Source organism: Prionailurus viverrinus, chromosome A3 (genome assembly GCF_022837055.1).
Source record: "Prionailurus viverrinus isolate Anna chromosome A3, UM_Priviv_1.0, whole genome shotgun sequence".
Taxonomy (NCBI): domain Eukaryota; kingdom Metazoa; phylum Chordata; class Mammalia; order Carnivora; family Felidae; genus Prionailurus; species Prionailurus viverrinus.
Window position 1 is genome coordinate 16,131,900 of NC_062563.1, and position 14,862 is coordinate 16,146,761.

At 47.9% G+C, this 14,862-nt stretch overlaps 1 protein-coding gene across 5 annotated transcripts in view; it reads right to left on the reverse strand.

Moving 5' to 3' along the window:
• Window positions 1–415: 415 nt before the first annotated feature.
• PKIG (cAMP-dependent protein kinase inhibitor gamma) overlaps window positions 416–14,862 on the reverse strand; it is a 97,393-nt gene continuing 82,946 nt past the window's right edge. For all 5 annotated transcript variants that reach the window (XM_047852719.1, XM_047852716.1, XM_047852715.1 and 2 more), the window contains 2 exons: window positions 4,496–4,669; window positions 416–1,147 (listed from right to left, as the gene is read on the reverse strand). In XM_047852719.1, the coding sequence (XP_047708675.1) occupies window positions 1,068–1,147; window positions 4,496–4,643 (228 nt within the window). In that variant the 5' untranslated portion in view covers window positions 4,644–4,669 and the 3' untranslated portion in view covers window positions 416–1,067. The remainder of the gene's footprint in view (window positions 1,148–4,495; window positions 4,670–14,862) is intronic.

Consider the following 14,862-nt stretch of genomic DNA (forward strand, 5'->3'; position numbering starts at 1 on the left):
AGCGGGACCCTGGGACCCTGGCGGGGGCTGCAAAGGAGAAGCTAGAGCTTCTGATGCTGGGGGGGGGCGGGGCAAAGAGGGAACCATAGCCTGCCTTCCCTCAAGAAGAAACCAGGCTTCTCTTGAAGAGTTATGTGCTTAAATGCTACCTCTGAGTCCCCTCTCACTGTAGGTTTTAAGGGCTGGGCCTGCCCATGGGGGTGAGCTGTGGACTGGGGTAAGCAAGAGGGACAGATGGAAGAAGACTCATCAGGCACCAGGCCGAGGAGGGTGCCAGCCTCTGTGGAATACCAGCATCTTCTCAGGTATGCCCTTCCATGGAAACCCAGGGCAGTGACAGATCCCAACTAACTCGGGGAAACCTGGCCCACCCCTGCTTTTGCTGCTTAAAGGAGAAATAATCTTAAACCAGTCACACAAATCATCAGCATTTATTTCTTGGGTCCTAGGTGCCACTTATGTTGGTAGAAAGGGCAAAGAGTTGATCAGTTGTGAGCACAAAACCCCTTTCCTAGAAATGGATCCGTGAAGCTCCACGAGGGGACGTGGAGCTGCACAGATGGTCAGTTCTGCTTACAATGCCTTCCAAAAAAAAAAAAAAAAAAAAAAGTCAGCTCCCTTCCTCTCTGCTGAAAAGAGGTTTATAGTTTTTAAAAAGTTTAAAAGTGTTTTTTAAAAAAAGGGATACGAAGGTCTTGACCCAGAAGGTTGGGCTTGGAGAAGGCGGGGCAGAGCTGGGCCGTGGTTGCCGCCCAGACCACCTATGGAGGCGTGTTCTTGGGGTGCTGCTCACCCAGGTGCCCGCTGAATAAATAATGCCCCGCAGCTACAGGGTCTTGAGAGTGTGCCTGGGCACGGTGAGGAGGTGGTGGGCGAGTGGAGCCTGAGGGTGCAGGGGGAGGGTTTTTCCAGGGTAGGGGCCACGGCGGCCTCCGGGGGTGCCTTTTCACTCTGGCCTGGCTTGCCTGGTACAGGGGCTCAGAAGGGGCTGCCAGGCCAATGCCAGGGCTCCCTGTCCAGGTGGGGACAGCAGGTCTCTCTTCCACCTTCCATGGGCAAAGTCAGACTCAAGACGAGGTGGTCCCATCGTTGCTCTCAGGCTGCTTGCTAGCTTCCTTGTCTGGGGTGCCCGCCTCTGTCTGTCCTTCTGAAGAGAGAAAAGAAGCATATACACAAACGTAAAGCACAGAAGGCCTGGAAGGATGCAGCTGAAGTCAGAACAGTGGGTGAGCCCTGGGGCGCAGGGCAGGAGCTGGATTAAGGGTGGCCATGGCCAAAAAGACCCTTAGCTTGGCCTCTAACAACGTTTACGAAGAAAATGCAGGCGGTGTTACTAGTATAATTAAGGTCAATGAAAGGCCAGGCTCATGACGACTGCTACAAGCCTCAGTTGAGGATCAGGCTGTCTGTGAAGGTTCTCAAAAGGAGGGGGCAAATGTGAAGTCCCGGCATGGAATGGGTGCTCAGTGAGTGGTAGTTGTTCTCATAAGACAGAGAAGGGGCAGGGAACAGGCTAGCTCAGGGGAGTACCAGGGTGTGGCCGTTTCACTGTGCTGTGTCCTTACCAGACCAGCCTGACCTCCCAATAGGGCCGCTGTCTTTGCATCCTTAGACCAATCCCTCCACTGACCAAGGAGAACCACCCCACCCTGTCCTGAGCTCCTGAGGCTGGAGCACCCACACAGCCTGGAGATTATGATTAGAGTCATGATATAGTATGGGAAAAGCAGGCTCGAAGACATGAACTGATTTGCTAGACGTAAGCAGTGGAGACAGCCAATGTCTTTCCCACTGAATTTTTTCGGCCACAAAGCAGCACTCTCCAGGGTTTATGAAGGCTGGCTATCCTCGGCACTGCTTCATCCCACCTGCGTAGCAGTCTGAGAAGGTGGTGGTAGCCAGTGGTGCAGCCAGAACGTGGATGTCTGGTGCCCATCCCTACCACTACCCCTATCCTGGGTGGTCCTGTAACAAAAGCTTGGGCCCAGAGGGTCCTTCTGGCCCTCCAGAAGCCTGACAGACTAGTCTGCACTTCGGGCAAATTTCCCAGGTTCTGATACCCAATTTGACCCTGAGCTTCCTGCCCTGGCCAGCAGGAACATTCTCGTTGGATTCCCTAGTAATCTCTGCTCTGTTTCCTTGCTGTGGGACCTCAGGCAATTTGTTTAAAGTGAGGATGGGGACACCTTCACCTGTGTGTGACCAAGGCGTAGGGCCAAAGGTGGTCACCCGGCACATGGGAATGTCTTCGCCAGCACTTCCTCTGTCCCAGTCCCAGCTCTCTCTTGGGGAGAAGGTTCTCAAGCACTTTCTTCACCAATCAGTATTCTTGGGACTTCCTTGGGGTCAGTTTCAGGGCACAATTTGAAACTGGTCAGAATTTTTCATGGTCAGAAACTGCTGGGCAGTGTATTCCTTTCTTCATGTCTTGTCTCTTATCATTAGGCAAAGTAGGGAAACATCCTCCCCACATAAGGCAGGAAAGGCAAAGGCTTGTGTACGATATGCTTAGGGAGCATTAACAAACACCAACAGGCCACAGACTTGGGAAGGCCAGCGGCTGGGCCTCCAGGACAGGCCAAGGCCATACTTCCCCTTCCGTCCAGCTGGGCATCTGTCTCCTGGGCTGTTTTAAGCAAACAGATTCTAAGCCGGGCCTGCTGGTCAGAATCTTTGTAGGCCCGCTCCCTCAGTGAGTCCGGGGGACTGAGCACAGCCCCCCAGGCCTGCCTGTGGAAACGGCTCATTGCAGGGCCTACTGGAAGGTTCGTCAGCCAGGCTGGCCTACACTCCAGCATGACTGCTTCATTTCCTTGCATTGAACACTGTTCCTTCCTCAGGTCCCCTTTTCAAATGTCTGTCACCCTGGCAGGCAAATGTCCTAGACCCAGAGGACCCAGACACTTCAAGGATTCCAAATTAGAGGAAACAGGTATGAGAAGGGCCTGTGTCCATGGATGAGTGCTTACTACTACTGAGGTAGAAGGAGACAGAAAACCGTTCACTAGAGCTGAGCATAAGGATGCAGAAGCTGTGAGCAATATGCCGATATGCCACCATGTAGCACGTACGCGAGACAAAGATCCAGGTGGGAGAGGAGGGGCGCTGTGCTAAGTGGGGTTATGGAGGTGGCTGGGAGCAGAGGTGTCGCCTCTGGCTTGAGGCTGTCAGGGAAGGCTTCTCAGTAGAGCAGTCTGGGTCTCTAAGAGCAAGCAAGGTGAGGGGAGGGCAGGAAGAACCAGCCCCAGGGAGCAGCATGTTAAGGGGCTGTTGAGAAATAGACGTGCTTTCCTCTGGCTCCGAGGCAGCAGGCTGAGGTGAGCTGTGAGGAGCGTGGCCACAGGAAAGGCGGGGGGAGGCTGGGGGAGGTATGGGGTGTGCTTCCTTGGGCAGGTTGCCATTCTAACAGTGTTAACTTGCTGGTGACCTTGAGCAAGCCGCCCAGCTTCTTGGGCCTGTAGGGCCATCTGTTACAGGAGAGGGGTGAGTCCATGTGCCCAGTCTGCTCCGTACTCCATGGTCACTTCTGGCCAACAAGCACCAAGGGCTCTGGACTGAAGGCTACATGGAGGAAAGTAAGATGGTGGCCCTCCAGGACAGCTCTGTGGGAGACCCACGGAGCCCTACAGTTGCAGTTTGCTGTAGGAGGTGATGTGGTACAGACACCGCCTCTGTGGAACTCTGGGGACAGGGAGGAGAGGGCTCTACCCAGTGCAGGAGGGTCAGAGAAGGCTGTCTAGAGGAAGGTCCCAGGGCTGAAAGAAGGGTGGCCCCAGGCACTGTGGGGGTTGGTGGCTGGCTTGCTATCTTCCCCATTCATTCATGAAGCCTGTAGTTCCCAGGCACCTGCTATGCGCCAGCAGAAGAGAAGGCCCCTGCTCTCCTGAAGCGCACATTTAAACACATGAAACCTTGTCAGAGTGACGAAGGTCAGTGACTGGGCAGGTGCCTCTGAGTACAGCCTGAGTGGGGAGATGGCAACCCCAGGACTGAATGGGAAGGTTCTAGTAGAGGAAACTGACACAGAAGGCTCTGGACAGGGCAGGCCTGCACCTTGACAGAAACAGACTAATGGTGGGTATGGCTGGAGGACAGAAAGTGAAGGGAGAGGGGCCCCTGGTGAGAACCCAGAGGCAGGGCAGGGTAGGGTCTGGCCCCACGGCAGGGCCCTGTGATGATGGGCTTGGCAGAGGCAGGAGGAGACAGGATGGTCTGAGTGAGTCTTGCTGTCTCGCTGGCAACTGGCCGGCAGGGAGTGGTGCAGGGAGGCTGTGGGGCTGGAGGGAAGCTGAAGGACCTGGGCTGAGTCTGGGAGAACTGACAGGCCCTGTGGATGGAGGGCAGGGAGGAAAGGGAGGAGCCCCAGGTTCCTGGCCAGAGAGTCCTCAGGGCCTGAGATGCCACCTGGGACTGATTTGGAGTGGGCGGTCTATGACTTGGAGGACAGCCCTGGAGCCCAGAAGTGTAGGAATGGTAAAGACCCGTGGGTTCTGACCTGCCCCCTCGAGTGTCAGCTCGCCCATGTCTCCAGCCAGCTTCCTCACGCTCACAGCCTCAGAGTCCCCCTGGATGTCAGGGACCGCGTTCCGACGGCCTGTCCGGTCACAGGAGATGAAGTCCGAGTAGGAGGACTCGACCTCCATCACGCCTGTCGCATCGCTCTTCAGGCCTGTGGGCAAAGGGGCAGGAGCACAAAGGTGAGGCCGGGTCCATCCTGCAGGGAAGACTCTGCTCCGGTCCCTAGCACGGATGTCTTTCGACAAAATGACAGTTTCTGCCTTAATCATTGAAAACAGCACAGAAAAGTGTGAAGAACAAAATAAATCACCCAAAGTTTCACACCCAGAAAACCACTATGGCCAGTTGAAAGAACATCCCTTGTCTTTCCTCTAAAGTTACTGATAAATATCTAGCACTGGCTAGATGCTACAGATGAAGCCATGAACAAGTCAGCCACAGTCCCTGCCCTCCGGGAGCCTACAGCCTGCTGGGGGCCACAGCAAATTGCCTAAATCACCCGAGGAACTGTCTGGGTGCTCAGGGCTTCCAGGGAGAAGGCAGGGTGCTGGAGTGACTACCAGGGTCTGACCAAGGCTGGGGATCAGGAAGTGATGTTTTAGATGAGCTCCAGGGAAGAACAGGTGTTATCTAGATAAGGAGTTGAGGGGAAGAGCACGTGTGAAGGCTCAGGGGAGGGATGGGTTTGGTGGAACAGAAGAACCAAAAGAGCCATAGACTCATGTATGCTGGGTGAGGGGCAGTGACACCAAGGATGCTGCTGAGCTGGGCAGGGGCCAGATCACCTCTGCAACCTGACAACTCAAGTGTTTTGGCCAGGTCACAAAAGCTCAGATCTGCATTTTCAAAGATGACTCTGACATCTGGGTTGAGCAGGGCCCAGAAGTGGGCAAGTTGAGGGCTCCTGCAGAAGGTCAGGTGTGAGAGGATGGTCCGTAGAGGCAGGAGGTGGTGGTGCAGATTCTAGACGTAATTTGGAGGCTAAATCAATAGGACCTGGTGTCTGAATGGTGGGGAAGTGAGCTTTCTGACATGAGTAAGCAGATGAAAATGTGGTTGACTGAGATGAACAGCACAGAAGGAATATTTTGGGGCATGATGGTGGGGTGAAGGCTGAGTTCTATTTGACCACACCAACTTGGAGAGGCCTGTGAGCCCTCAAAGGGGAGACGTACAGTAGGTCAATGGAAGTACGGGGCTAGAACTCAGAAGAAGGATGGGGGTGGCGTGGGGAAGAAAGACAGGAAATTAGGAGTTACTATGATTAAGAGCTCTGGTCATTGATAATATAGCCTAGAGTGAGAAGAGAACCACATACATAAAAAAGAGCCACATACATTTTTTAAAAATTGGGAGATCATACCATGTATTGTATTTTATAGCCTACTCTGTAGAACACTCTAGAACATATCATTTAAGGTTCTCTCTAGGTGAGTTTTGTACATGTGTACTTGGATGTACCAAGATTTGATCAGTCCTCTAGAAATGAACATGGAGGTATTTCCAATTGTCTGCCATTTACACATAGTATGTGGTCTTTATGCAAATCTGTGTCTAGCTCTAGTTATTTCCTTAGAATGCATTTCTAGAAGTAGAATTGCTGGGTTAAAAGGAAGGGTGAGATGATGTTTAAGCCACATTGTTTAGACACATTTCCAAGTTGCCTTTGTGAATAGCATAGGTATTTAGGACAATAAAAGATGAAGGGAAAAAAAACTTATAAATTCTGTACTACTCCTATTTATATTCCCACACACAGCACTATAAGATTGTCCATTTATCTGCACCCTTGCCAACAATCAGTATTGCTACTGTATTAAAATGTTCATCTGCTAGGGGGACATGAATATCTCTCACTGAACACCTCTGAGTTTCTGAAGGCAATCAAATCATACCAGATGAACCTGTACTGATATGGCAAGGTTTCTGAGATAAACTGTTAACTGCAAAACAACACCTAACATAGAAACTAGTTTCTGTAGGGAAAGAGCAAATACAAGGAAAAAAATCACCTTATCAAGTGTGGTTCTTTGTAACTAAGGGGAACTTCTAAGACTGTATTTTTGTAATTGCAGAAGTTCTTATCAGCCCAAGTTACCGTGTGATGCTTTTTTTAGGTAACTGACATTGGCAGAAGGTGCCTGGGGTGGGCTTGGGAAGTGCCAAAGGGGAGTGTGCATGTGTGAAAGAGTGGGCTACTGGTGTGGAGGGCTGGCCCCAATGTCTCCCCACAACACCGAGCTCAGAAGAGACCACTAAAGAATACAGCAGGGGCACTCAGAATGCTCAGCTCCTCTCCAGACCTCTGTTCCCCCATCTGTAAAATAAAGGCAGGGCCGGATCCTGTCTAAGGCAATCCCCCCAAGCTCCAGCAGAGGGTGTGCTCAGGCTATTTTTTTTTTTTTTTTTTTTTTTTTTTTTTTGGTTGCCTTGAGAGAAAGAAGTTGCCCCAGTGCTTGGTCTTGTCAGTAAAAAAACAAAACAACACAACGAACTCTCTGAAGCCCCAGAAGTGGTTCCTTCTGCAGGTCACAGAAATTTCACTCCACTCTCTCTCTTGGGAAATGGCTCAAAGCTTCAGAACAGGGGAATGGCCTGTTGCAACAACAGTAATAACACGAAAATTTATGACAATTCTAAACAATAATAAAGGTAACACTTGCCAAGTCGTTCTGTGCTTTCCCTACCTCACTTACTAAATTGCCACAATAGCCCTCTGAGGTCAGTGAGTGAGTTCATAACCATGACTCAGAAATATCTTAGACCCAAAGCCCATCCTCCATGTTACATCCACATCCGAGGGGAAGGGACAGACCCTGGGCAGGCCACACCATCTCCCCAAGCTCTGTCTCCTTAGCTTTTCTCCAACTAGAAAAGCTCCAGGAGATTTCACCACACCAGACCCAAAGGCCTAATCTTGGCAGCTGGGCCAAGATGCTCTGTGCTTCATCTTTACATTCTCAAACAGTGCCTGGCAAAGAGTATGTGCTCAATAAATATTTCTCAAGTTTGTATCTACCTGTCTATTGTCCCTCCATCTCTCTTAGCCAATTGGTGGGGATGATAAAGTGACTCCGCAGGGCTGCTGGGAAAGGCCTCAGGCTACTGTAGACTGATGTAACGTTCTTGTCCGGTACCTCTAGAATCTGATGCCACTGTGGGATGGAGTTACAAGCTACATCTAAAAGGCCAGCTTCCTGATGGAATAGACACCCTGGGGCTTTGACTCCTGCCCTTGCCTGGCTGACCTTACAAGCTGCCCTGTGCAGGGAGCTGATCCTCCTGGTTCAGGGAAGTGTGCCAAGTGCAAAGCCCAATCCTGGAAAACACCAACCCAGCCAACATGCTCCGGCTGCCCCTGCCCCATCCTCGTTCCCTTGGGTAACAGGGATTCCAGAGCGATTGTAGGGTTTAGTCTGGGGAGCCCCCTGTGCCACAGCACAAGTACACAATTTCATTTTTCTTCAACACTTGAATTCTTGCTCTCTGCTGCTTACAGTCAACAGCAACGGGGAAATGAATCCTTAGAGTTGGGAACTACGTCAGAAAATGGTCATTATCAGACTGCCTATGACAGTATAAACCACCAGAACATCTCTGGAGAGTGATTTGATAAGATGCATCAAGAAACCTCAACTTTTGGGTGCCTGGGTGGCTCAGTCGGTTAAGTGTCTGACTCTTAATTCGGCTCAGGTCATGATCTCACTGTTCGTGAGACAGAGCCTCGAGGACTCTGCGCTGACAGCGCCTGCTTGGGATTCTCTCTCTGCCCTTCTCATGCATGCACGCTCTGTCTCTCTCAAAAATAAGTAAACTTAAAAAAAAAAGAAACCAACTTTTTTCATATCCTTGAGCAACTAAGCTCATAACTGTTCTAAGAAAAAAATCCAAGTTGTAAATGCAGATATACAAAGATGTTCATTATGGTATTTATAATAGTCAAAAACTAAGACACTAAAATGAGCTCATATATGGACAGCAGAGAAATATATACAATTATACAAATGTTTGATTTATAGCCAAATGAAATACACTTCAGGCATTAAAATGTTTGTGAATATTTTTAGAAGACATGGGAAAATGCTCACAACTGTTAAATAAAAAATGATATCACATATTTAAATTACAATTAAAATTTTTGTATTTTTCATAGTGAAAACATTCACTTTATTTTTAAATTATTTCCTTTTTGAATACATGTGCATGTAGTATAAAACTCAAAAAAAGGACATGCACCAAAAAGAATTACTAGGAATATACTTATTAACCAAGGTGAAAGACCTGTACTCTGAAAATTAGAAAATACTGATGAAAGTAACTGAAGATGACACAAATAGAAAGATATTTCATGATCATGAATTGGAAGAACATTGTTAAAATGTCCCAGACCACCTAAAGCCATCTACAGATTCAATGTAATCCCTGTCAAAATACCAACAGCATTTTTCACAGAACTAAAATAATACTGAATACTAAATCATACTAAACTTTATACGAACAAACAAAAGACCCCAAACAGGCAAAGCAATCTTGAGAAAGAAGAATATAGCTGGAGGTATCACAACCCCAGATTTCAAGATAGACTACAAAGCTGTAGTATCAAAGCAGTATGGTCTTTGTACAAAAACAGATACCTAGATCAATGCAACAGAATGAAGAGCCCAGAAATAAACCCATGCTTATACGGCCAATTAATCTATGACAAAGGAGGCAAGAATAAACAACGGGGAAAAGACAGTCTCTTCAATAAGTTGCGCTAGGAAAACTGGGCCACTTTCTTATACCATACACCAAAATAAACTCAAAATGGATTAAAGACCTAAATATGTGACATAAAACCATGAAACCCCTACAAGAAAACAGGCAGTAACCTCTTTGGCCTTGCAATATTTTTCTAAACATATTTCCTAAGGCAAGGTAAACAAAAAACAAAAATAAACTATTGGAACTATATCAAAATAAAAATTTTTGTGCACAGTGAAAGAAACCATCAACAAAATGAAAAGACAGACCTGAATGGGAGAAGGTATTTGCAAATGATATATCTGATAAGGGGGTAATATCCACAACACATAAATAACTTATACAACTCAACACAAAAAAACACACGTAATCCAATTAAAAATGGGCAGAGGACCTGAAACCACAGCACTGATTATATCAAAAAAACACAAGAGACAAACCCAAAATCTTTATACAGCTAAAACTTTCTTCACTGACAGTATAGTATTTTGTCGTCTCATTGTTGTAGACTGATTACTTCCCTCTTGATGGACTTTGGGTTTTTTGTTGTTGTTGTTGTTGTTTGTTTTAAAGTAATCTCTACACCCAACTTGGGGCTTGAACCCACAACCCCGAGATCAAGAGTCCCACACACCACCAACTGAGCCAGCCAGGCGCCCCTGGCTTCCATAAAAGTAGAACTGCCACATTCATTAAAGGATCTGTGATTTGGGTAGGGTAATAGACACTGCCAAATCTGCCTCCACAGAGGTTAACTCTCATTGGGCATGTATGAGGAACACTTTGTTTCAACACATTCCTATCAACACTTGTCTTTTTGTCTTTTTTTCCTCAGTCTGAAAGGTGAAACAGTAGTTGGCTGTTTTAGCTTGTACTGTTCCTGTGAGTGAAGCTGACCATCATTCCACGTCTATTTCCTTTTCTGTACACTGTTTACTTAAATCCTGTGCCCATTTTTCTATTGGACTGTAGCTCTTTTTCTTATTGATTTGCAGGAGTTCATTATACATTAAGGAAATTAATCTTTTTGCCTTAAGAGAAATTATAAGTAATTTTTACTTGTCATTTGTTCTATGGCTTTATTTTTGGCATTTCTTCACATGCACACATTTTTCTCTATTCATGTAGTCAAACTGATCCATATTTTATTTTATAGTTTCTAGATTCTGCATCACATACAGAAATGTCTTCCCCACTCTGAGATTAGTAAAGAATTCTCCCTTGTTTATTTCTTACACATTCATGACTTTTTCACATTTAAATCTTTGCTTGATCTGGAATTTATTTACTCAAATGTATGAGTTAGAGATCTATCTTAATTAATTTTTCCACTTCTCTCAAAACCATTTGTGGAATAATCAAACTGAAGGGGATCCCAGAGCTCATCTAGACAAGCCTCTCATTAATAGCTGGGGAAACGGAGCTTCAGAAAGAAAAAATGACTTGCCTAAAGTTCTTGCATCTAGGGGTCCTAACTCCCGGCCCAGAGCTCTTTCTCCCACACCACTCCCCCCTTTCGGGAGCCCTAGCGACACTGCAAATCTCCCAGGGGCATGTGTGGTGTAATAGATGGCATCTAGGACAAACATGCCGCCCGGAGTCCCTATTCACTGGCTCAGAGACCTTGGACATCTCCCTTCACCTCTCTGGACTCCAGTTTCTTCCTCAGCAGTGTGGGGATAACAGTAACACCCTGCTGATCAGGGGGCTGTTGTGAGGACTGAATGAGATGGCGTGTGTAGGGTCTGATAAGTTATGTGCAATGTAAGAGGCACACAATTAATAAGTCATTAGTATGGCCTGTTTTCACTGGGTGTCTTACCAGTAAAACTGTCTTTTTGACATTTTCATTCAACTCCTTTGTTTTTACTCTCTCTGTTTAATGGTGCGCAGAAGGCCAAAAACTTACACTTCCTTCTTTTGTTCTTTATGGTGCTGAAGGTGGTGAAGTGAATGTTAGTTCCACACAAGTGGTGGCTCTGGCTGGCATGTATACTGATATATGAATATTTGATGAATGAATAAATAATAGAAGATGTTCTAGATTCCAAGGCAGAAGGAGCAAAGGGTGTGCAACCCTGCAACAGAACAGTGGCCAAAGGTCTGGCTCAATCTCTGTGCCATAGGGTGACTGACTCTGACTCTCTGACTGTCTCTCTCTCCAACACCCCCATCTTCCTTTCTGCCCATCTGAATATAACAAAGGTTGAAATATGCTCCCTACATCTCTTTCAGTCCTGACATTTCTCTCTCTCTCTCTCCCTCCCTCCCTTCTCTTTTTCTTTCTTCATTCATTCATTCATTCATTCATTCATTCATTGTTTACTGACCACCTTCTATATGCCAGGCACTGTGTCAGGTATGGGATATATTTTGGAGAATAAAAAGACATTTACAATTTGATAAGAGAAAAAGGCATTGAACAGGTCAATGATTTATCATCACAGATAGTGATAAGTGCATTGAAAGAAGAGAACAGGGTTCTCTGTGTGTGGATGTTTAGTTAAGGGTTATATGGTCAGCGAAGGCCTCCTTAAGCAGGTGACCTTGTGCTGAGGTCTACAGCAAAGCTGGACAGAGTGTGATCCAGGCAGAGAAAATAAGCTGCGTCTACAGCCATCTAATATCTCCTCATCTCAGCTCCAGCCCTATGAGGTGATCAAAAGTGATGCTGCTCCTCCACTCATCCTCGCTTTCAGATTTGGGAGCCTTCTTGGGGTCTGGTCACTTGTAAGGCATCTGACTCCGAATGCTTAGGATGGAAGGGAAGACTCTCGTACTCAGCTTCCCAGGCCCAGACCCTTGGTGGCCTGGGGTCAGGGGCTCTCGCAGGTGCTTGCTCTGGGCACTGTCAAGCTCCCCACAGGAAACTGCCTTCTCCCTTTAGTTTTTAACACTGTCCCCAGCCCTGTAAACGGAAGAGTCCCTGGGCTCTGCCAAGAGCTACATGGTCTGTTCCAAGTCCACAGCTATTCGTCCTCATTGCTCAGGCAGATTCCAGTACAACTCCAAATTGTTTTCCAAATATACCAGAAAGGTCATTTCCTGTTTTTTTTTTTTTTTCTTTTTTAAAAAGTATTTGCAAAGACCATACAAAAAGAAAGCAGACCCTTTTGCAAAGGGCACAGAATGAGACTTGGTCCCATGGGAGAGGCCTCCTCAGAGGTGGGGAAAATGCTCTGGAAGGCTTCTCTGACGGAAGAAAGGGCTGTGGAAACCTGATGGAAATACCAGGGCCTACTCAGCTGGCATTTCTCAGACTCAGAGGAAGCAGCTTTTCCCTGTGACAGGCAGCCAGGACCAGAGGGAAGCAAGCAGGAAAGTCAGGGTCCCAAAGTAAGTACATTCCCAGAACCTGAGAAGGGGCAGGCAGCTCAATCTAACCATGTGAGGCCTGCACTAAGGGGGCGGACCGGCACCAAGCTCTATCTAGGTGCCTTAGGGGCACACCCAGAGGGGAGTCACTAGAGAGGAGTCTCCTGCCAGGGCAATGCCTGATGCCCACTCAAAGAGCAGCTTCCAGTGAGGTTTCATTTGGAGGCAGTTAGGCAGAGGCTTGGCCTCTGCACCCAGAGGGCCAGAACCATGTAGCCCCAGAAGCAGGTGGTAGAGACACAGGCTTTGGGAGGCCACTCAGTGAGGAGGAAAGGACAGGCGGGGTGCTGAGTCACACAAAGTCCTCACTGACCTCCTGGTTGCTAGTCCCCATGGACTTTTCTCAGATCACTGTCTTCCAGGGGCGTCCCCTAACCTCTCGGGCCATGCCGCAACCTCTTCCACACAGGTGCCTCCTTTGTCAGGGACTTTTATGTTACAGGCCCCCCAGGACAAGAATCAGGATCTGGCTTGGTCCTCCTCTCTCTCCGTTGGGTCCCTGGAAGTTCTCGACCCTTTCCCTTAAGAGTGTGTGTTGACAGGGGCGCCTGGGTGGCTTAGTCGCTGGTTAAGTGTCCGACTTTGGCTCAGGTCATGATCTCAGAGTTTGTGAGTTCGAGCCCCGTGTCAGGCTCTGTGCTGACAGCTCAGAGCCTGGAGCCTGCTTCCAGTTCTGTGTCTCCTCCTCGCTCTCCCTCCCGCTCACACTCTGTCTCCCTCTTAAAAATAAACAAACATAAAAAAAATTAAAAAAAAAAAAGTGTGTGTTGATGACTCCCTATATAGCCAGAGGCCACTCTCCAGAGTTCTAGAGTTGCCAGTCTGCCTACTTAGCATGTCCCTTGGACATCCCACTCCATTTCAAACCTCACATGTGAAGCCACAAGCCTGCCTCATCTAGCCTTCCCCAGCTCAGTGAAGACACCATCTGTCCATGCTGCTCAAGCTGGAGACCTGAAGGCATCCTGGATTCCTCCTCAGCCTCCACTCATGTATAATCTGTCACCAGGTCCCATCATTTCTACTTGGGAAGCTCAGCCTGGATCTGCCTTCCCCCCCTCTCCACGGTCACCACCTGGTCTCCATCTTTCCTCACCTGTATCCCTGGTGGAGCGTCCTCACTGCATCACAGCTCTGTCCTTGGCCCACGGTCTATTTTCTACACAAACAACTGGGGTGATGTTTGCAAATCAGACGTTGGGTCATTCCCCTGCTTCTTTCAACCTCTGATGCTTTTCCATTTCACATCTGGGAAAATCTAAACTCATGCCACCAGTCCCTAAATTCCTGCGTTGATCTGGCCCTGCCGTCCCCTGTGACCTTTCTTCCCATTACCACTGTCTTTTGACTCATTTACTCTTCAATTCCGCAAAGCAACTAAGTTCTTCCTGAATTCAGGGCCTTCATGAGACTGTTCTCTCTGCCTGGAATATTCTCTGTTATTCTGCTCTTTACAGAGCCTTGTACATGGATTCCTGGCTCTGTCTTTTCACATTTTCCTGCTCTAGGACCCTGACCAGAGGGCCCTGCAGGGCATGAGGCTTTCAGAGCCTCTGTGGCTCACCACTGCCGCATGTCGTGACGGCACGGCTGAGCCACCAGGAGTCTTGTGTAGTGTGGTGGACACGGCAAGGGCTGGGGAGTCACCAGCTTCTGCCCCTATAGCTGGGCAACTCACCTGACCAATAGATTCCTCTTCTGGAAGATGGGGCTATAACAATTGCCTTGAAAGGTGGTTGTGAGGAATGATCAGAGCCAGCACTTACACAGTCCTTAGTGCATGCCAGGCTGTGTGCTAAGCACCTTACAGGCATTATGTCATTTAATTTTATAACAGCTCTGTGAAGTGGAAAGTGTTCTTAATCCTATTCTACAGAAGAGAGAGCTGAGATGCAGAGAGGTTAAGAAGCTTCCCCAAAGTTGTATACTCACTGAGTGTGGGGTAGAATTGAGCCTGTGCTATTAAGCTACAAAACACAGAAATGAAAGCACCTGCCCGGCATATAGTAAGCATCTGTTAAATGCTGTCCGTTCCCTTTTCTCCCATCAGTCTCCAACCTCACAGTAAGCATTCCTGAGGGAAGGGCAAGAAAGCAATGAAGTCCCACGAAAATATTCTACAGTGCTGGCTGAAACATATACCCACACGCACTTTTCCCACACTTGAGAAAAGTTCTATTTAGAATTTTCAGGGGCGCCTGGGTGGCTCAGACAGTTAAGTGTCCG